Source organism: Polistes fuscatus, unplaced genomic scaffold, assembly GCF_010416935.1.
Source record: "Polistes fuscatus isolate 324 unplaced genomic scaffold, CU_Pfus_HIC Scaffold15, whole genome shotgun sequence".
Classification (NCBI taxonomy): domain Eukaryota; kingdom Metazoa; phylum Arthropoda; class Insecta; order Hymenoptera; family Vespidae; genus Polistes; species Polistes fuscatus.
In genome coordinates, this window is record NW_025113053.1 from 955,159 (window position 1) to 979,668 (window position 24,510).

The 24,510-nt window shown below is 28.3% G+C and overlaps 2 protein-coding genes across 2 annotated transcripts; both read left to right on the forward strand.

Annotated features, from left to right (window-relative positions):
- Positions 1 to 275: 275 nt before the first annotated feature.
- On the forward strand, positions 276 to 10,291 carry LOC122514634. Its single transcript, XM_043631569.1, has 6 exons — positions 276 to 458; positions 8,658 to 8,848; positions 9,185 to 9,361; positions 9,485 to 9,731; positions 10,004 to 10,093; positions 10,190 to 10,291. The coding sequence occupies exons 1-6, from the start codon at positions 276 to 278 to the stop codon at positions 10,289 to 10,291; spliced, it is 990 nt and encodes a 329-aa protein (XP_043487504.1).
- Positions 10,292 to 14,689: 4,398 nt separating this feature from the next.
- Positions 14,690 to 21,873, forward strand: LOC122514645 (gustatory and pheromone receptor 32a-like). The gene is made up of 5 exons (XM_043631580.1): positions 14,690 to 14,820; positions 20,768 to 20,956; positions 21,076 to 21,322; positions 21,596 to 21,685; positions 21,763 to 21,873. Exons 1-5 carry the CDS (start codon positions 14,690 to 14,692, stop codon positions 21,871 to 21,873), a joined length of 768 nt encoding a protein of 255 aa, XP_043487515.1.
- The last annotated feature ends 2,637 nt before the right edge of the window (positions 21,874 to 24,510 follow it).

Here is a 24,510-nt window from a genome sequence, read left to right on the forward strand (position 1 = left end):
TTAAACATTATCGATCGGCTGAAATTAAATTTTGTTGTTTTTTTTTACTGTACAATAGTATGTGATTGGATTTAAAGAAAAAAATAAAAGAAACCTACCAAATTGCAATGAAAAGTTTAATAGAAATATTTATAAAAAAAATCAAAGTTCATGGTATCTTTACAAATGACAAAACACGATCGAAAACATTGTACGATGTTTTATGACCGATCAACGTATTAAGTATTATATTTGGATTACGAGTGTTCGAAATACCATGAAAATATTTTAGACAGATGCTCAGTTTGATTTATTCTATATCATTGTTGGCCCTAAATTATGGCATTTGGAGTTATCTCGATAAAAATTCAGAACACTTTGGTGTATTTAAATTCGACGAGACTGTAGATAATTTGATATATTTTACAAATTTGATCGTCTTGTTTACTATAGCTATGAAAGGATTACAACAGACCGAGGTAAGTTTGACAAAAATTATGATAATTAATAATTATTTAATATACGTGATATAATTTTTTATATAATGTTATATATATGTTAATTAAATATTAGTTAAAATATATACATTATTTTATAATAAATATTAAATTTATTAAATATAATATAAATATAAATTAAATATAATATAATATTATTTTAATAAATATTAAATTTTTATTAAAATATAACAAATATTTTATTATTATTTAATATTATGTTATTAAATCTAATAATTTATTAAATAAATTATATTCTACTATATATTTTAATTAATTATTTATTTTATATATTTATTATTTATATTAATTAAATTTATATATTTATTTATTATATTAATTTATTTTTAATTATTTAATTAATTCTATATGAAATTAATCAATAATTCTTTTTTTTTCTTTTTCAAATGAATTCCATGCAGTCATTACAATTATGCGTAAAAAAAATGCACGAAATCGACAAAACATTGAAGGCATTAGGTTCGTTATCATCGTTCGATCAAATTTATAAAAAAACTATCATCGAAGCAATAGCTTTTATATTACTTAATGTAATTCTTCTCACTTCGTATACCTTTGAGCAGAAATCGCTACATTCAATGGATTTTCTACCGTTAGAATTTTATTTATCATTTTGTCAATATACTTACGTATTTATTGTCGAATTTTTACTACTTTTTGAATTCTGCACGATGTTTAGGTATGTAACAATATGAAATATTTATTCTTTATTATTATTACTAATCAAATTTGAAACAATAGGTCCGTCAAATCGGAATTCAAAAGATCAAACGATTTATTAAGTGACATAAATATTTTACCAATTTCTTCTATTGCATTGGAATTAACAGAAAAATTTTTTTACCATTGATTCCAGTAAGATTTTTAACATTCAATCGTCATTAAATAGAATGCATTCACGATTGCAAGTTAAAAGTTACAAATTAAATCGTAGTAGAAAATTATTAACTCCGCCTGCATGATCGCTGGGCGGATCGAGATCAGCGATCATGTTACCGGTCCTAAGCCCGGGAAAAGGAGGAAGGTTGTTGGATCAGGTTAGCCCCCTACCCAACGTAAAAAAAAAAAATTTCGGCTCATAGAAACGACACTCTGCCTCGGAATAAGTAAAAAAAAAGAATGCAACGAACATATTAGCAGAATGGACAACAGAAGAATCGTCAGAATTGCACGGGATAAGTCACCGATTGGCCGCAGAAGTACGGGGCGCCCACAAAAAAGATGGTGCGACGATTTAACAGTGCAATAGGCAGAAAAACGTCGTTACGAAACAGGCAACTTGCCTAAACTAAAGAATGAAGAAGAAGAAGAAGAAAAAAATTATTACGAGCTATCAGGTTAATATTACATTTTATAAATATAATTATTTCGAATTATCTCAAATTCAAATGTTTCTATTTTGTAGACAAATTCATTTGGAATTATGCAGAATATCGGCAAGTTTTGGTAATATGTACGGTATACAAATGTCATTGCAAATAGTAACATATATTTCGTGTAACATAAATATAATATACGTTATTTATAAACAATATTCGAACGAAACAAATAAAAACGTTGATATTAATATTCAATTTGTTTCTGCGATTTTAGTCTGTTTAACATATTCGATCAAAATCTTTGTAATTAATTACATATGCGACAAAAAAAAGGAAGAAGTATGGTATTAAAAATTTATTATTAATTATTACTTTTATTTCATAATAATCGTGATTGTTTTTTCTGGCTGAGCGTACCAAAGAAATTATTCATACATTTTCTTCTTCTTCTTCTTCTTTCTTTAGTTTAGGCAAATTGCCTGTTTCGTAACGACGTTTTTCTGCCTATTGCACTGTTAAATTGTCGCACCATCGTTTTCGTGGGCGTCCCGTGCTTCTGCGGCCTACAGGTGACTTATCCCGTGCAATTCTGACAATTCTTCCGTTGTCCATTCTGTTAATATGTTCGTTCCATTCTTTTTTTCTTTTTAGTATCCATTCGTTGATGTTTTCCACTTTGCATGTTCTTCTTATATCTTCACTTCTCTCTCGATCCAGTAGTGTTTTCCCAGCTATTCTGCGAAGAATTCTCATTTCGGTTGTCTCTAGTAACTGTTTCGTTTTCGCCGTGTCTGGTCGAGTTTCTGCGGTATGTGACATAATAGGTCTTACCATTGCCTTGTAGATTCTTGCTTTGGTCTCTATGTCAATGTTTTTGTTTCGCCATATTGTGTCATTCAAACAACCCGCTATTCTGGATGCCTTCATTGTCTGTTCTCTTACCTCTGCTTCAACATCACCATATCCTGAGATTTCTATTCCTAGGTACTTAAATCTCATTTCCTGCTGAATAACCTTCCCTTCAATTTCCAGTTTGCATCTTAACGGCGTCTTTGATGTTGTCATGCATTTAGTTTTCTGGGCCGATATTTTCATGTTGAATGATTTGGCTATGCAGTTAAATCGGTGTAGTAGACGTTGTAGATCATCCTCATTTTCGGCCACTAATACAGCGTCATCAGCATAGCATAGGATGGTTATTTCTTCGCTGCCCATTTTATATCCTTTTAGCAGTCTTACGTTTCTTATTATTTCGTCCATGATGATGTTAAAAAGCAGGGGACTTAGGGAATCCCCTTGTCGGATACCACGACCTGCATCAATCGGTTCAGTCAAGGCACCATTTATCTTGCTTGGATCTTGTTGTTTCTATAGATGTTCTCTATGGTCTTAATAAGATTATTCGGAATTTGTCGGTTATAAAGGAGGTGAATAACATCCTTTAATTGCACCCGGTCAATGCTTTTTCCAGATCAATGAAACACATATATGCTGGTCTGTTGTATTCAATTGATTTTTCTGTTATCTGTCTTATGATGAAAACCGCGTCTGTGCATGATCTACCTGATCTGAATCCCTGTTGTTCGTCTTCTAGATTCGTTAAGCTGTTAATTTTATTCGTTATGACTTTTGTTGTTAGTTTCAATGAAGTATTTAAAAGATTTATTCCCCTGTAATTTGTAGGTAGTTTTTTGTCTCCTTTTTTAAACATAACTATAGTTGTGCTGGTTCGCCATTCATCAGGTATTTTGTGTTGGCATAGTATTTTTTGGATTAGGAATGTTAACTGTTGTGTGAGACGTTGGCCACCATATTTTAGTAATTCGTTTGGGATGCCATCTTGCCCTGAGCTCTTCCTATTCTTTAGTTTCGAATAGCTGTTTCTACATCACTGGACTCAATTTGTATGTCGTTTTTAGTTACTATTTCTGGCGTATTTAGTTCCACTTGAGGTTCTTCTGATTTATAGAGTTCTGTTAAGTAACTAATCCAGGTTTCTCTTGTGATCTGATTTGTTTCGATCATTTCGTTGACCTCCTTTCTTTGATTTCTAATAAATCGCCAGATTTGTTTTTGTAGTCCATAGAAGTCACTCTCCATTCTCTTCGAAAAAATCTCCCAATGATGTTGTTTTGTTTGCCTTACTAATGTCGTGCTTGATTCCGGATTCGTCTATACATTTCGTATGATTCAGGTGTTCGTAATGTCCTATAGTTAAGGTATGCCATTTTCTTTTTTTTGCATATTTCCTTAATCTCTGGGCGGAACCAAGGAGTCTTGATCATTCTAGCCCGGTTTTTTACAGTTCGTGTTCCCAGGGCTTCGTATGCAGCTTCTAAGATGTTGGTTCTTAGTTTCTTCCAGGCTATGTTTATGTTATCTTCTTCTTTTATTGGGTCTTTTTCGATTTTTTCTTTCAACCTGTTCTCGTATAGTTGTTTGGTTGGTAAGTTCCATAGTGACTCGATGTTTATTTTCGATTCTTGAGTTGCTCGTGCAAGATTCCTTTGGGGTTTAAACTTCATTCTTATTTTTGCTAATAGCAGGCTATGATCGCTTCCTACATTCGCGGAGTTTAATGTCCTAACATCTAGTATTTGGTTTGGTTGGACGTATCTGTTAGTAACAATGTAATCAATTGTAGACCTGAAGCCTCTGGTGTTGCTATATGTGAATTTGTAGTGCTCTTTGTGGTTATAAAATGTATTGTTAATCCTTAGCTCGTTAAATGTGCACAATTGTGTCATAAGTTCTCCATTATCATTTAACACATTTTCGTTGAACCTTTGTTTAATTCCAGGTATTATTTCGTTTCCGATGCGGGCGTTAAAATCTCCAAGGATTATTATTTGTTGGTTACTTGGTAATGATCCGACTAAATTTTGTAGTTGGTCGTAGAAGGCTTCTCTTTCTTCCTTCGATTTGTTATCTTCGGGTGCATAAATTGACACTATATTTAACTTTTTGTCATCCGCTTCCATTTTTACAACCAAGATTCGTGAAGATACGTATCTACATTCTTGTATGTTGTTTTGATACTTCTTAGACACTGCGATGGCTACCCCTTCTTTTGCCCTGATTTGTTGTTCTACCCCACTATATATCACTAAGTAGTCTTCGTACTGTATTTGCCCTTTGCCTTTCTTTTTGGTCTCTTGTAAGGCGCAAATATCGATGTTATTATCCTTCAGTTCTTTCAGGGTCTCTTGATCTTTATTATTGAATGACTTGATGTTCCATGTAGCCAGTCGCATTATGTGTTCTTTCTTCCATTTCTTTGTCCATTTTCTTGCGTGTGTCGTCATCTGTATTTCCGTCCTGTTCCGAGGCCAAAACTCTTTTCTATGAGCAATTTTCTTTTTTTTTTACGTTGGGTAGGGAGCTAACCTGATCCAACAACCTTCCTCCTTTTCCCGGGCTTAGGACCGGCAACATGATCGCTGATCTGCGATCATGCAGGCGGAGTTATTCATACATTTTATTTATTTATTTATTTAATAATATTTTATTGACCCTAGAGCCTAGGCTCCCTAAAGGCCATTAATTACAGTATAGTACAATGTAATGTATAGATAAAACAAAACAGAAATTAAAATTATGTAATTATTATTAAACTTATCATTATATTAGTAGTAACGCACAGTAAGTAGATAAATGTAAAAAGAAAATAGTAAATAATAAATAAAAGTATAATGGTTCTATAATAGTAGTTATTTTATGCAAATAATACGGATTTCGAAATAAAAAGATAGGTTAATAATATATTATGAAATATTTGAAGATTAATTTAATTAATAATAATTAATTTGTTTACAAAGGTGGAAATATTTTCATTGCAAATGATGCAATGTCAATCTTCCTATTCCGCATTCGGTTTATTTAATTTTGGTCGCAAATACATTTGTTCGGTTGGTAAAATTTATTTACCTATAAAGTAAATTAAAAAATATACGAATAATAATTACAAATCATAATTATATTTTGCGTTGTATTCTTCAGTGTATTGGGGTCGTCACGACATACGCGGTTATCATGGTACAAGAAAGTAATTCGTTAAGAAAATAATCCTAAATCACAATGATACTTTTCATTCCTGTAAATTATATAAATGATAAATGTGTAAGATTTATATTTATAATGGTAGTATTTATTTATTAATAAATAATAAGGTATAATGTTTTTATGAGATAGAATAGTAGGTATCTATATTCTAAACTAATAATCTAATGCTACGATATACTAGGTGTAACCCTTTACGTCCGAAAACAACAGTCTTAATTAGCAAGGAACACCCGAACCCGACTCGTCGTCGCCTATCATCGTCTTTTGTTCCTTCGCCGTCCCCCGTTGTCTTCCGTATTTTCTTTGTTACACTTCACACTCGTCGTCTCAACCAAAAAACAATTACATAACGCACCCACCAGTCCTTTCCGTCGCCTACTTATACTCAACATCCCCTCCATCGTCACCCGTTGTTATAAAAATTTTATTAGGAAAAATTTATTAAGAAAAAAAAATTAAAAGGAAAAAAAAATTTATTATAAATTTTATTAAGAAAGAATTATTGTTTTTCTTTTATTCATGGTTCACTATTTTTGACAATAAATAAAAAAACGGCGTGCCATACGCATCAAGATTCGATTTAAAAACGCCGCACTTACACGCCGATATATATAGATATACAGAACGCTCGACACTCGATGGCCAAAACGAAAAATGCTTGCTACCGAAAGAAAAAATCTTATATAGAACACTCAACTATCGATGGCCAGGACCAAAAATACTCGCTATCGCATGAAAAAATAGAAAGAGAGAAATATCGGTTTCTTCTCTCACTCGCACTTGCATTCAAGACCGAGAGTCCCGAAGATTGCCGAAGATCCTTCGTTGTGTAATTAGTACACACGGACGCTCGCACGCACACTAGCCCGCTCGCGTGTAAAAGTCGACGGATAGGCGGGACTTTGCGGCCCACTCTACAATTATTTTTTTTCAATATTTTTTCTCGCTTATTTTTGCAGATACGAAGATAAACCTTAGAACATTTTTTATGTATTTTTCAATTCTCTACAACTTTTGTTTGAAGCTTTTTTCGATTAAATGCCTAGATTCTAAGATAAGGCTATTTATTACCCTTTTTTAAGACGCTGAAATCAAACTGCAAAAAAATAGCACCATTCGATTCAGTGTCGTCAAATTACCTTTATATCAAGTTTGCCAGAGTATGCATAAAATTAAGGCATTTTAGCCATTTTTCACTGGCCTATTTCTGCACTTTAAAATCGAGAACGCTCGAGAGGCTTCGACGTGGCCACTTAAAGGACACAAAGTCCAGACGGTGTAACCCTAAACCTAAACAAACATCCTTATCTAACGCAACGATCCCTTTTTTTATCCTCGACCGATGCATTCTTTCATTCCTTTCAATCATTCTCACACTCATACCATTATACACATTCATATATATATTTCTTAAATAATTCCAAACCCCACACAAATGTATTACTATTAAAAAATATATTAAGTAAATTTTTACTTGAAATCTCTCATTGTACAAGCTTTATTCATTTTTATTCTTTTAAGTATTGTTATTAATGCTATTCTTGTGATTTAATTTTGTTTTTTTTTTAAATTAATATTAGACAAATTATTGAAAACTATTTAATTAGTTTATTTTGTACTTAAATACATGTGTTCCGTTAATAGATATTATTATACATTTCAAACTTACCAAAAAAAGGAACAAAACTGTATAAATGACTACAAAATTTACATATTTAAATAATTCATTTGCATAAATAACAGCAATATTCGAAAAGAAACGAGAGAACTTTTGAATTTTATAAAAAGTTTCTTCTTTTTCATAAAAAAAATTAGATATTATAAATAAAGAATAAATGAAACGAATTTTATAGACAATGCATCAAATAATATTAAGCTACGTTTTTCATTGTATTTTTCAACTTATTGAGTATAACCAGAAAAAAATAATAAAAATAAGAAAGAAATACAGAATAAGAGAGAAGTTAGGGTAGAGACAGAAGATAATACTTTTCAAATGAATAATTTATTATTAGATTCTATCCGAAAAAAACTCAATTCCCTTTAGTAGGTTTCAACTAGAAAAAAAAACAAAAGAATAAAGGACAATTCTATTCACTTTCTACGCTAGCATGATTAACAAAAAATATTCTATACTAAGGTAAATATAATGCGACCAATAAGTTGAACATTAGTAGTGCCACTGCAAAACTTCGCAGAGAATATTCCTATATTTCCTTCATTCTAAACGAACCTATAAAACCAAGTTCGTATTTATTATTAACAAATTAAAGTTTTAAACAGCAAGTTTGAATTTTCAATGCAACGTTCGAACTTCGATCAACGATCAGTGGAGTTGTTGAAAATAATTGGTGTCCTCGACTAAAAGAAAAAAAATAAAGGTTATTTTATCGAAGAATTTATTGTAAAAATGTTTATATCGAAAGAATTTCGACGTAGCATTAAACCATTGGTAATATTAAATTCAATTTTTACGACCGGTTTAGCGGAATATTTCTTCGATAATAAAATAAATGCGATTGGTATAATTTATGCTTTATTTTCTAATACTATGTATGTACTGATATTCTTACAATATCCATTTCATTATTCGTATTATTTTAAACAAGACATACCGACTTTTGCGAATACAATGTATCAAATCTACAGATACGTCGAATTCATATCTTATTTATTTACGAGTATTGCTGGGATTCTCAGAAGAAAGGTAAGATTTTATCATTATTTTAAAATATTTCATTTATATAGATTAGAATGATTTTTATTTTGTATTTTGTAGAAAACAAGACGTATTATGTTACAAGTGGACACTTGTAATAAAAATATGAATAAATTGAATATACCAATGAATTGGCCTAAATGTTATAAACAACAGTGTTACATAGTGATATTATTGTCTTTTATATCAATTTCTATGATACTTATGAGTTTTCGATCATTAGAATATTTGAATTTTAATTTTTGGAAAATGTTAATTTACGTTTACCTTCGAAGATTTCCTTTTATTTTACTATTAATTACAGATACATCCTTTATATTCTGGATAAGGCAAGAAAATTATTAAATATATGTAGGATTCGTGAAAAAATTGGGCCGTTGGACAGACTGGACCAGGACTCGAACCCGGATCTTCCACTTTCCGGGCAACTGCTCTTTAACCAATTAAGCTATCCAGGGCCTACCGTCCAATCTCCTCACGAACGCCTACTTAAGTGTTTGGCTTGGAGGTGCTCGCATCCCACATATATTACACAAAATAATTAAATAATTGTCAAATCTTTTAATGAACCATATACTATTTCATAGATATATCAAAAAAAAATCTAGTCAATTAAATGTACTATTAAAAAGTATGCTAAATACAACTATCGATTTGCCACAACATAAAAGAGTTTTTCAAATTTGGAATAATGATTTTCTTGCATCTGGGGTTCATAGAACGTGTAAATCGAACAAAAATATTGCGAAACTAAGAAAAATTAGGTAATTATACTAAAAACAACTGTTCTAAAGATTGAAATATTCAGGAAGCCCCCAAGAAATATAATTTTATGAAAGGATTATTTTAAATAAATATAAATTAAATATATTTATTGTGTTTTCAAGGGAAATACATCTGGAATTAATAAAGTGTGCGAGGCATATAAACGATACTTATGGTTTACATAATTTAATGTCAGTATCAGCAGGTTTTATTTTAATCACAGCAACGACCTATAATCAGTACTATTATGTTAAATCCATGGACTATCGTCAGCATCTCTATATAACTTTGGTTTATTCGTATTTGACTCTTTATTATTTATTCAGGGTTTTCATAGCATGCTACGTATGTGAATTAACTGCCACCGAGGTATGTTATTTAAATATTTGTTATTTTGTTCTTACGTTTATTTATGTATAATAAACATTTTATCTCAAAGTTTCACGAAGAAATGGTAAACGAAATGATTATTTTTATATTATTTTTTTTTTTTTTACATGCAACGAATACGGCAGATATTCTCTGCGAATTGCACGAACCGTCAACCAGCATTGAGTTTCGTGAAGAGGTAATAAATAATTATCGCATATTTTACGTGAAATCAAATTGAAATAGCTTACGATACGTTTTTTCTTTTTAAGGTTTACAACTTCACATTGCAACTCATTCAAAATCCATTGTCATTTACCGCTTGTGGATTTTTCGATCTCAACAATAGACTGTTTTATAGTGTACGTATCGAAATGTAATTATTATTGTATTGATTTTTTAGATTCACATTTAGATGGTAGATCATTACAGTATTGCATATTTTTTGTATTTTATAGGTAATCGGTGGCGTCACAACTTATCTCGTTATTCTCATACAAATCGGTGGAACACCAATCCTAATTTCCTATCCCAATTCTTCGGAATCAACTTATTATTGATTATTATACAAGACGTCTAAGAATATTAGTTCATTATAGTCAAATATTCATTGTAATATGCAACACCTGTATTTGTTTTTATACCAAATGCACTATTGTTTTTTATTATGACACTGTTCACTATCGTAAATTGTATAAATGATAAATAAATTACTATTAAAAGATATATTGAGCCAATTTTTTTAGATATTTAATTGTAAAATTGAATTAATAGTTTCGTCCTTGCCTTTCCAATCTCTTTAATTATTTTAATTACTGCTATTGCCTTCTTTTAAGATTTGATTCTGTTTTTTTTAATAAATATTTGACAAATTATTAAAAACTATTAAATTAGCTTATTTTATACTTAAAATACATATTATTATACACAGTTAAGTACCTTAACATTTTAATTTAGACTTCTACCTTTACATCAATTTTTGAAATAACTATAGCTCCTTATTTTTGCTTACTTTTCAATAGCACGGAATGTAATTTTTATCCTGCTAACGTATCTATAATACACGCTTCTTTTAATATGTTTTCAAGTAGGATATTCACCATATATGAACAAATTATTGTGTATACGCTTATTTATCCTTTCGATTGTATTTGCGATGCTATAAATTATTCGATGTAGTGGTAGATATTGATCAAACGCAAAAAGTAATCAACTACACAGGTCTTTTAGCGTCGTATTCGAGAAACACCTGGACATTACAATAATATCCTTCTAAGAGGTCTCATCGAACTACTTTTGTGTTTTTTATTGTATAAAAAAACAAGAAGAAAGGCAGAACTAACGAAAGCAGGGGTATTTTCAATTGCACATATCGATAAAACAAAATACTTGTTCCGGTGTTGGAGAATCCGCAAAGACGGCAAAGTTGCAATGATAAATTTAATAGAAATGTTTCTAAGAAAAAAAAAAGTTAATGAAACATCTAAAATCCAGAAAATTCCATCGAAAAGTGTAAACGACGTATTACGGCCAATTTACATTTTAAGTACTATCTTTGGATTACGAGTATTCGAATTTCCACGTAATCATTCGCGACCGATACTTAGTTTTATTTATTCGATGTCATTATTTGCTCTGTGTCATTTTTCTTGGTCCACTCGTGAAAACCAAATGATACTACTTAGAAACAATAATATCGATGGATATTTAAGATACATTTTTACGATTGTTCGTTCCGTTGTGTTACTTATTCAACTTTTATTTGGATTGTACCACAGTAACGTAAGTCTAACATAAAAATATATTTATAAAAAATGATTATTACTAAAATTATTTTAATGAAATTAATAAATTAATTTTTTTTGAACTGATAAATATGCAGTCATCGAAAATATGTGAAAAAAGAATAAATGAGATCGACGAGACGCTTCAAACGTTAGGATCATCGTCATATTTCAACAACATTCATAAAACAACGAAATATGAAATTACGTTTGTTTTTACTTACACATTTATATTAAACATAGTATTCGCTTCTGGAATGATTTTACGCGCCACCTTTAATAAAGTTAATATTTTTTTCATAAGTTCCTGTATTATTTTATCGTTGTATGGTTCTTTTGTACAATATGTACCGATAATTAATTTTATTAGTATTGTAAGGTACGTAATGATCGTAAGTATTATAATAGTAATTTCTTATGTTATGAATGAAAAGTCTTCGAAACGAATAGGTGCATTAAATCGGAATTTCAACGTTGTAACGAACTTCTAAGCGACGTTAGCGTTTTACCGATTTCATCTATCGCATCGGAAATAATTGATCGCAAAGAAAACGACGATGGTTCTTTATATATTGAACGATCACTTCCTGCAAATTCGAAAAAATTATTTACATCCGTATTTTCGTCAAAACGTCAAACGCAGTCCAAGTTGCAAGTTGCTAATTATAAATTAAAGAGAAGTAAAATACTTTTACGAACGATCAGGTGAAATTAATAATAAAATATTATTTATAAATTATATAGATACTACAATATTATATATATATATATATAATAAATTTAATTATATAATATATATATTATTATTATTTATATATACATTATTAATATTAATATAATATATTTTTATATATATATATCAATTAAATATTGTTTCTCTCCCTCGTTTTTAGACAGGTACATCTGGAATTATACAGAATTTCTAAGAATTTTAGTAAAATGTACGGTATACAGATATCTTTAGAAATTGCAATATGCGTTTTGTATTCTACCCATACCTTATACAATTTCTATGAAAATTACATCCAGGAAATATCTGGCATTACGAGTCTGACTGTTGAATTTGTTATAATGATTATAAGTTTTGCTCATTATTCTATGAGAATCTGTATGGTTAATTATGTCTGCAATAGTACGACGAATGAGGTAAGAAAAAAGTATTCTCTCTATTCTTTTTATTAATATTATTTATTTAATTATTTTATGATCTTTTTTCTTGTTGAGGCTAAACGTACAAATGAAATTATTCACACGTTTTATGGAAAAAGTATGGACGAAGAAATAAAAAAAGAGGTTAACATTATTGTTAAGTATTTTCAAGAATAATTTAATGTATACTATTTAATCAATACTATTAATTACTATATTGTTTACAGGTAGAAATATTTTCTATGCAAATGATGCAGTTTCGAAACGCGTATTCCGCATTCGGTTTACATAACTTTGATTGCAAACAAATTTGTTCGGTTGGTACAATTACATATGTTGAATCATGTTAGCATAAGAAAAATGAATAATAATTTATTTATTTACTCCTCAGTGTCTAGGTATTATAACGACATACCTGGTAATATTGATACAAGTAGCTGATTCAATTAGACATAAATCATAAATCGGTATAGTGCTTCTTTATTCTTATAAATTGAATAAACAATTAATATAAACATAATTACATAAACCTTCAATATAAGTAATTATATAAACGAATTATATAAACTTTCATTAATCAACTTTATTTTGTAAAATACTTTGAAAAAAAAATATATTTGATTTAATTCGTATTCTTCTTTGAAGAATTTTCTTAAAAAGAAATTTATACATTAAAAACGAAGAATAAACGAAACGAACGATATCGATAAAACATCAAATAATTTTATGTGCTACATTTTTCATTATATTTTTTAACTTATTGCATTATAACAGAAAGAAAAAAATATAAAAGAAAGAGAGAATAAAAGAGGTGGGAAGGGAAAGGCAAAAGATAATACTTTTCTAATGAATAATTCGTTTTTAATTTCTATCCGGAAAAAACTCAATTCCCTTTAGTAGGTTTCAACTAGAAAAAAAAAACAAAAGAATAAAGGAATATTCTATTCACATTCTACGCTAGCATGATTAACAAAAAATATTCTATACTAAGGTAAATATAATGCGAGCAATAAGTTGAACATTAGTAGTGTCACTGCAAAACTTCGCAGAGAATATTCCTATATTTCCTTCTTTCTAAACGAACCTATAAAACCAAATTCGTATTTATTATTAACAAATTAAAGTTTTAAACAGCAAGTTTAAATTTTCAATGCAACGCTCGAACTTCGATCAACGATCAGTGGAGTTGTTGAAAATAATTGGTGTCTTCGACTAAAAGAAAAAAAATAAAAGTTATTTCATCGAAGAATTTATTGTAGAAATGTTTATATCGAAAGAATTTCGACGTAGCATTAAACCATTGGTAATATTAAATTCAATTTTTGCGACCGGTTTAACGGAATATTACTTCGATAATAAAATAAATGCGATTGGTATAATTTATGCTTTATTTTCTAACATTATGTATATACTGATGTTCCTATTATTTCCTTTTTATAATTCTTATTATCTTAAACAAAACATACCGACTTTCGCGAAAACAATGTATAAAATCTACAGATACATTGAATGCATATTTTATTTATTTACGAGTATTGCTGGGATACTAAGAAGAAAGGTAAGATTTTATCATTATTTTAAAATATTTCATTTATATAGATGAGAATGATTTTTATTTAATCTTTTGTAGAAAACAAAACGTATTATGTTACAAGTGGACACTTGTAATAAAAATATGAATAAATTAAATATACCAATGAATTTTTCTGAATGTTATAAACAACAGTGTTACTTAGTGATATTATTTGCTTTTATATCAATTTCTAAGATACTTATGAGTTTTCGATCGCTAGAATATATAGATTACAATTTTTGGACACTTTCAATTTACGTTTACCTTCGAAGAATTCCTTTTATCTTATTATTAATTACAGATACTTCGTTTCTATTCTGGATAAGGCAAGAAAATTATTAAATTTATTACACAAAATAATTAAATTATTGTCAAATCTTTTAATGAACCATATACTATTTCATAGATATATCAAAAAAAAATCTAGTCAATTAAATGAACTATTAAAAAGTATGCTAAATTCCACTATCGATTTGCCACAACATAAAAGAGTTTTTCAAATTTGGAATAATGATTTACCTGCAACTGATGTTCATGGAACGTGTAATTCGGACAGAAATATTTCAAAAATAAGAAAAATTAGGTAATTATACTATAACACGATTGTCCTAAAAATTACATTATTTTGAAAACCCTGTGTAATAAGAATATGTGTGTGTTCAAGGGAAATACATTTGGAATTAATAAAGTGTGCAAAGAATATAAACGATGCTTATGGTTTGTATATTTTAATGTCAGTATCACTAAGTTTTATTTTAATCATAGTATCGTGCTACAATCAGTACTATTATGTAAAATCCATGAACTATCATCATAATCTCTATATATCTTTGGTTTATTGGTATTGGACTCTTTATCATGTATTCAGAATTTTCATTGTATGCTACGTATGTGCATCAACTGCAACCGAGGTATGTTATTTAAATATTTGTTATTTAATTCTCACCTTATTTTATTTATGATAAACATTTTATCTTAAAGTTTCACGAAAGAAATGCTAAACGAAATGATTATTTTTGTATCGTTTTTTTTTTTCTTTTTTACATGCAACGAATACGGGAGATATTCTCTGCGAATTGCACGAACCATCAACCAGCATTGAATTTCGTGAAGAGGTAATATATAATTATCGCATATTTTACTTGAAATTGATTGGAATAGCTTACGATACGTTTTGTTTTTTAAGGTTTACAACTTCACATTGCAACTCGTTCAAAATCCATTGTCATTTACCGCTTGTGGTTTCCTCGATCTCAACAATAGACTAATTTATGGTGTACGTATCGAAATGTAATTCTTATTGTATTGATTTTTTAGATTCACATTTAGATGGTAGATCATTAAAGTATTGCATATTTTTTTGTATTTTATAGGTAATCGGTAGCGTCATAACTTATCTCGTTATTCTCATTCAAATCGGTGGCACACCAATTCAAATTTATTATACTAATTCTACGAAATGAACAAATCACTGACGTTTAAAAGTTGTAGTTCATTACAGTCAAATATTTATGGTAATATGCAACACCTGTATTTTTCTTTATACCAAGTTCATTATTGTTTTTATCATTGTACGCAATGAAACTGTTCACTATCGTAAATTGTATTAATGATAAATATATTACTATTAAAAAATATATTGAACGAATTTTTATTTGTAATTTAATTTTAGAAGTTATAATAATAGTTTTATATTTGTTTTTTCAATCTCCTTAAATATTTTATTACTAATATATTGCTTACTCTTTGTTGAGATGTGTACATTTCTATTGTAAAGTTAAATGTATGTGCTGTAGCGCAAGAGCATGTGTTTGTGTACTACTGTTCGTGAGAGAGACACACACATGTAAGTCTCCCTACTTTACTTCATGTAAGATTAGTATATAAGGGACAGCGACTAGTTGTATAGGGCTCTCTCTGTTAGAAGAATTAAATAGTTAAAATAAAAGTAATAGCACGTGGCACGGAAGAACTTGTAATAGATATAATATATAGATTTATTAAACTTTTACCACTCATATTATAAGATATTTTTCCTCATTAATTTAACACTCTTATTATCTGATTTTGTATTTCAGTCTTTATAGGGAATTTGCATTGTGTCCGAGTCGTTTCGCTTATTTATCCTTTTGATTGTATTTGCGATGCTATAAATTATTCGATATAGTGGTAGATATTGATCAGACGCAAAAAGTAATCAACTACACAAGTCATTTAGCATCGCATTCGAGAAACTCCTGCACATAACAATAATATCCTTCGAAGAAGTCTCATGCGGCTCATAGAAACGACACTCTGCCTCGGAATAAGTAAAAAAAAATAGAATGGAACGAAAATATTAGCAGAATGGACAACAGAAGAATCGTCAGAATTTCACGGGATAAGTCACCGATTGGCCGCAGAAGTACGGGGCGCCCACAAAAAAGATGGTGCGACGATTTAACAGTGCAATAGGCAGAAAAACGTCGTTACGAAACAGGCAACTTGCCTAAACTAAAGAATGAAGAAGAAGAAGAAGAGGTCTCATCGAACTTCCTTTGTGTTTTTTATTGCATGAAAGAACAAGAAGAAAGGCAGAACTAACGAAAGCTGTGGTATTTTCAATTGCAATATCGATAAAAAAAAAATACGTGTTTCGATCGCGGGGAATCCGCAAAAACGGCAAAGTTGCAATGATAAATTTAATAGAAATGTTTATAAAAAAAGGAAAAGTTAATGGAAAATCTAACATCGAGAAAATTCCATTGAAAAGTGTAAACAACGTATTACGGCCGATTTACATTGTAAGTACTATCTTTGGATTACGTGTATTCGAATTTCCACGTAATCATTCGCGACCGATACTTAGTTTCATTTATTCGATGTCATTATTTGCTCTGTCTCATTCTTGTTGGTTTTTTCGTGAAAACCGAATAATAATAATAAATAGGAGTAATATTGATGGACTTATAAATTGCATTTTTTTGATTGTTAATTCAATTGTCGTACTTATTCAACATTTATTTGGATTGTACTACAGTAACGTAAGTCTAAAATAAAGATAAATTTATAATAAATTAATATTATTAAAATTTTTTAATGAAATTAATAAATTAATTTTTTTTGAACTGATAAATATGCAGTCACCAAAATATGTGGAAAAAGAATAAATGAGATCGACGAGACGCTTCAAACGCTAGGATCATCGTCATATTTCAACAACATTCATAAAACAACGATATATGAAATTACGATTTTTTTCATTTACATATTTATATTAAACACAGTAGTTGCCGCTGAAGTAATTTTATGTACTACCTTTAATAAAATCGATATATTTTTTATAAGTTCCAGTATAATTTTATCTTTGTATGGTTCTTTTGTACAATATGTACCGATAATTAATTTTATTACTATTGTAAGGTAAGTAATGATCGTAAGAATTATAATAGCAATTTTTTTTCCTTATGAATGAAAAATCTTCGAAACGCATAGGTGCATTAAATCGGAATTTCAACGTTGTAACGAACTTCTAAGCAACGTTAGCGTTTTACCGATTTCATCTATCGCATCGGAAATAATTGATCGCAAAGAAACCGACGATGGTTCGTTATACATTGAACGATCGCTTCCTGTAAATTCAAAAAAATTATTTACGTCCGTATATTCGTCAAAACGTCAAACGCAGTCCAAACTGCAAGTTGCTAATTATAAATTAAGGAGAAGTAAAATACTTTTACGAACGATCAGGTAAGACTAAAAATAAAAATATTATTTATAAATTATATAAATACTACAATATATAAAATATATATAATTAATTTATACATATATATATATATATATATATTTATACATTATATATATAATATAAATTTACATATAAAATTATATATAAATAAAAAAAAAATTTATTTATATAATCCATTAAATATTGTTTCGTTTTTAGACAGGTACATCTAGAATTATACAGAATTTCTAAAAATTTTAGTAATATGTACGGTATACAAATATCATTAGAAATTGCAATATGCGTTTCAAGTACTGTATATATCTTATACGATTATTATGAAAAATACATCCAAGAAATATCTAGCGTGATGAGCCTGACTTTTTACTTTGTTGTAATGATTTTATATTTTTTTAAATATTCTACGAGAATCTATATGGTTAATTACGTCGGTAATATTACGACGAATGAGGTGAGAAACAAGTATTTTCTCTATTCTTCCTATTATTATTATTTATTTAATTATTTCATGATCTTTTTTCTTGTTTAGGCTAAACGTACTAATGAAATTATTCACACGTTTTATGGAAAAAGTATGAACGAAGAAATAAAAAAAGAGGTTAACATTATTGTTTAATATTTTCAAGAATAATTTAATGTTTTCTATTTAATCAATACTAATTATTATTATATTGTTTACAGGTAGAAATATTTTCTATGCAAATGATGCAGTTTCGAAACGCGTATTCCGCATTCGGTTTACATACCTTTGATTGCAAACAAATTTGTTCGGTTGGTACAATTACATATGTTGAATCATGTTAGCATAAGAAAAATGAATAATAATTTATTTATTTACTCCTCAGTGTCTTGGTATTATAACGACATACCTGGTAATATTGATACAAGTAGCTGATTCAATTAAACATAAATCATAAATTGGTATAGTGCTTCTTTATTCCTATAAATTGAATAAGCAAAATATATAAACCTTCAATATAAACAATTATATAAACGAATTATATATACTTTCATTAATCAACTTTATTATGTAAAATACTTCGAATAGAAAATATGTTTGATTTAATACTTATTTTACTTTAATAGCGATTGAACATAATGCACAACCTGTCAGTAATTTTTCTTATTGATTTTTATTTCTCAATGTCGTCATATGAATGCCTAAAAATAAACGTTTTTCTGTCGAAATAATAATATTAAATAAAAATATATATAATATATAATAATTCATTATATGATACAAATAGACAAATTTTTGAAGTTATACTTTTGGTGCGTTTGGGAAAATGTGATGGGAAAGACTTTTTTAAGAGTGACATGGAAAAACCGACACCTCGAAGTTTCTCGGGTATTTACGATGGGCGGCAAAGCGATTTCAAATTTACGGCATGAAGTTGTCTTTTCTTCTCTTCATCTTCCTTCCTTTCTTTTTTTCTCAAGCGGGTAACCCATCCAAGTACTAATCATACTCAGCGCTGCTGACTTAAATGTTCGAGCGGGAACTAATGCTATCATCGCGCCATGGTCGTTGACGCAAAAGGAATTCAATATATATATATATATATATATATTTCTACTTATTGCATGATAACAGAAAAAAGAAACAAATATACGAAAGAAAGAGAGAATAAAAGAGGTGGAAAGGAGGAGACAAAAGATAATACTTTGCTAATGAATAATTTGTTATTAATTTCTATCTGGAAAAAACTTAATTCCCTTTAGTAGGTTTCAACTAGAGAAAAAACAAATGAATAAAAGATAATTCTATTCACTTTCTACGCTAGCATGATTAACAAAAAATATTTTATAGTAAGGTAAATATAATGCGAGCAATAAGTTGATCATTAGTAGTGTCACTGCAAAACTTCGCAGAGAATATTCCTATATTTCCTTCTTTCTAAACGAACCTATAAAACCAAGTTCGTATTTATTATTAACAAATTAAAGTTTTAAACAGCAAGTTTGAATTTTCAATGCAACGCTCGAACTTCGATCAACGATCAGTGGAGTGGTTGCAAATAATTGGTGTCTTCGACTAAAAGAAAAAAAAGAAAAGTTATTTCATCGAAGAATTTATTGTAGAAATGTTTATATCGAAAGAATTTCGACGTAGCATTAAACCATTGGTAATATTAAATTCAATTTTTGCGACCGGTTTAACGGAATATTACTTCGATAATAAAATAAATGCGATTGGTATAATTTATGTTTTATTTTTTAACACTATTTATGTATTGATATTCTTACAATTTCCTCCTCATTCTTCGGTTGTTGCTAAACTGAACGTATCGAGTTTTGTTAAATGTTCGTATGAAATGTACAAATATATCGAGTGCATGTATTACATATTTACGAATACCGTTGGGATTTTAAGAAGAAAGGTGAGATTTATCATTATTTTAAAATATTTTATTGATATAAATTAGAATGATTTTTCTTTTTCTTTTGTAGGAAACAAGACGTATTATGTTACAAGTAGACACTTGTAATAAAAATATGAATAAATTGAATATACCAATGAATTGGCCTAAATGTTTCAAACAACAGTGTTACATAGTGATATTATTGGGTTCTATATCAATTTCTATGATAGTTACGACCATTCTATCATTACAATATTTAAATTATAATTTTAGGCGAATTTCAATTTACATTTACCTTCGAAGAATTCCTTTCCTCCTATTATTAATTACAGATGCCACTTTTATATTCTGGATAAGGCAAGAGAATTGTTAAATATATTACAAAAAATTATTAAATATTTGTCAAATCTTTTAATGAACCATATACTATTTGATAGATATATCAGAATAAAATTAAGTCAATTGAATGTACTATTAAAAAGTATGCTAAATACCACAATCGATTTGCCACAACATAGAAGAAACTTTGAAATTTGGAATATTGAAAAGAATAATGGTTCTCGCGCATCCGATGTTCATGGAACGTGTAAATCGGACAAAAATATTGCAAATATAAAAAAAGTTAGGTAATTATACTATAAAACAATGTCCTATAAATTACAGTATTTGGGAAGCCCTTGAGTAACATGATTTTATGAAAGGATTATTTTTAATAAATATAAATTAAATATATTTTATGTTTAAGGGAAATACATCTGGAATTAATAAAGTGTGCAAAGAATATAAACGATGCTTATGGTTTGCATAATTTAATGTCAGTATCATTAAGTTTTATTATAATCACGGTATCATGCTACAATCAGTACTATTATGTAAAATCCATGAACTACCATCAGCATCCCTATATATCTTTGCTTTATTCCTATTGGATTCTTCATCATGTAGCCAGAATTTTCATAATATGCTACGTATGTGCATCAACTGCAACCGAAGTACGTTACTTAAATATTTGTTATTTTGTTCTTACGTTTTTTATTTATAATAAACATTTTATCTCAAAGTCTTACGAACGAAATGGTAAACGAAATTATTATTTTTGTATCCTTTTTTTTTCTTTTTAACATGCGACGAATACGGGAGATATTCTCTGCGAATTGCACGAACCGTCAACCAGCATTGAATTTCGTGATGAGGTAATAAATAATTTTCGCATATTCTACGTGAAATCAAATTGAATAGCTTACGATACGTTTTTTCTTTTTAAGGTTTACAACTTCACATTGCAACTCGTTCAAAATCCATTGTCATTTACCGCTTGTGGTTTTTTCGACCTCAACAATAGACTGATTTATAGTGTAAGTGTCGAAGTGAAATTCTTATTCTATTGATTATAGATCATTAAAGTATTGAATATATTTTTTATATTTTATAGGTAATCGGTGGCGTCACAACTTATCTCGTTATTCTCATTCAAATCGGTGGAACACCAAATCAAATTCTATGGAATACCAATACCAATTCTACGGAATCAACTAATTATTGACGTTTAAAAGTTTTAGTTCGTTACAGTCAAATATTTATGGTAATATGCAACACCTGTATTGCTTTTTATACCAAGTGCACCATGCTTTTTTATTATTGTGCACCATGACATTATTCACTATCGTTAATTGTATAAATGATAAATATGTTACTATTAAAAAATATATTGTACGAGTTGTAACTTGAAATTTAATTGTAAAAGTGAATTAATGGTTTCATCATTGTGTTTCCAATCTTTTTAATTATTTTTTTAACATCTATTATCTACTTTCATTTTCTTATTCGGTTTTTTTTTTAATATAATATTAGACAAATTATGGGAAACTATTGAATTAGCTTATTATGTACGTAAAATTATGTTATAAATAATAATAATAAAATTATGTTACAAATAATAATTAGTTCAGTTGGTAGAATGACTTATGTTGAATCACGTTAGCATAGGAAAAATGAATAATAATTTATTTATTTATTCCTTAGTGTCTTGGTGTTATAACGACATACCTGGTAATATTGATACAAGTAGCTGATTCAATTTAGAATGAATAATAAATTGGTATAGTACTTCTTTATTCTTAAAAAATTGACTAAACAAATTATACAAACATAATTATATAAACTTTCAATATTAACAATTATATAAACAAGTTATATTAACTTTCATTAATCAACTTTATTATGTAAAATACTTCGAAAAGAAAATATATTTGATTTAAATAATATTCTACTTTAATACCGATTGAATAAAATGCATTACCTGTCATTAATTTTTCTTATTGATTTTTATAGATAAATTTTTTAATGTAAAATTTTCTTCGTAAGAAAATTATACATTATAAACAAAGAATAAACGAAACGAACGATACAGACAATGCATCGAATAATTTTATGCTACGTTTTTCTATATATCTTTCAACTTAATGCATTTTAACAGAAAGAAAAAAAAAATATGGAAGAAAGAGAGAATAAAAGATGTGGGAAGGGAAAGGCAAAAGATAATACTTTTCTAATAAAAAATTTGTATATAATTTCTATACGGAAAAAACTCAATTCCCTTTACTACATCTCAACTAGAGAAAAAACAAATGAATAAAGTATAATTCTATTCACTTTCTACGCTAGCTTGATTAAAAAACATTATTCTATACTAACGTAAATATAATGCAAGCAGTATGTCGAACATTAGTAGTGTCACTGCAAAGCTTCGCACAGAATATTCCTACATTCCCTACTTTTTAAACAAACCTATAAAACAATGTTCGTATTTATTATTAACAAATTAAAGTTTTAAACATCAAGTTTAAATTTTCCATTCAACGTTCGAGCTTCGATCAACGATTAGTGGAGTTGTTGCAAATAATTGGTGTCTTCGACTAAACAAAAAAAAAGTAAAAGTTATTTTATCGAAGAATTTATTGTTAAAATGTTTATATCGAAAGAATTTCGACGTAGCATTAAACCATTGGTAATATTAAATTCAATTTTTACGACCGGTTTAGCGGAATATTACTTCGATGATAATATAAATGCGATTGGTATAATTCATGCTTTATTTTCTAACACTATGTATGTATTGATATTCTTACAATTTCCTTCAAATTCTTCGGTTGTTGCTCAAGTGGGCAAACCGAGTTTTGTTCATTCTTCCTATGAAATATTCAAATATATTGAATGCATATATTTCTTATTTACGAATACCGTTGGGATTTTGAGAAGAAAGGTGAGGTTATGTCATTATTTTAAAATATTTTATTTATATAGATTAGAATGATTTTTCTTTTTCTTTTGTAGAAAACAAAACGTTTTATGTTGCAAGTGGACACTTGTAATAAAAATATGAATAAATTGAATATACCGATGAATTTGTCTAAATGTTTTAAACAACAGTGCTACATTGTTATATTAATAACTTTTATATCAATTTCTATGTTATTTACGAGTATTCGATCTTTACAATATTTAAATTATAATTACGTGCAGACTTTAATTTACGTTTACCTTCGAAGAATTCCTTTTTTCCTATTATTAATTAAAGATACTTCGTTTCTATTCTGGATAAGGCAAGAAAATTATGAAATATATTACACAAAAATAATAAATAAATGTTATATTCTTTAATTATCCATATACTATTCAACAGTTACATCAAAATAAAATTTAATCAAGTGAATGTATTATTAAAATGTATGCTAAATACCACTATCAATTTGCTACAACATAAAAGAGTTTTTCAAATTTGAAATAATGATTTTCCTGCAACGGATGTTCATGGAACGTGTAAATCGGACAAAAATATTTCAAAAATAAGAAAAATTAGGTAATTATTCTATAAAAAAATTGTCCTTAAGAATAAAATATTCGGGAAGCACCTGAGTAATATGATTTTATGAAAAGATTATTTGAAATAAATGTAAATTAAATATTATATTTTTCGTGTTTTCAAGGGAAATTCATCTGGAATTAATAAAATGTGCAAAAAATATAAACGATGCTTATGGTTTGCATATTATAATGTCAATATCAACAGCATTTATAGTAATCACAGCATCGTCTTTCAATGAGTACTATTATGTAAAATCCATGAGCTTTTATGAGTATCTCTATATATCTTTGCTTTATACGTATTGGAATTTATATC

Excerpts from the sequence above, each read along its gene's own strand:
- LOC122514634 (XM_043631569.1), top strand. The coding sequence starts at position 276 with ATGCTCAGTTTGATTTATTCTATATCATTGTTGGCCCTAAATTATGGC. Across the intron at positions 9,362-9,484 it reads GCGAAACTAAGAAAAATTAG|GGAAATACATCTGGAATTAA; the intron begins GTAATTATACTA and ends TGTGTTTTCAAG. Across the intron at positions 9,732-10,003 it reads GTGAATTAACTGCCACCGAG|GTTTACAACTTCACATTGCA; the intron begins GTATGTTATTTA and ends TTTCTTTTTAAG.
- LOC122514645 (XM_043631580.1), top strand. The coding sequence starts at position 14,690 with ATGCTAAATTCCACTATCGATTTGCCACAACATAAAAGAGTTTTTCAA. Across the intron at positions 21,323-21,595 it reads GTGCATCAACTGCAACCGAA|GTTTACAACTTCACATTGCA; the intron begins GTACGTTACTTA and ends TTTCTTTTTAAG. Across the intron at positions 21,686-21,762 it reads ACAATAGACTGATTTATAGT|GTAATCGGTGGCGTCACAAC; the intron begins GTAAGTGTCGAA and ends TATATTTTATAG.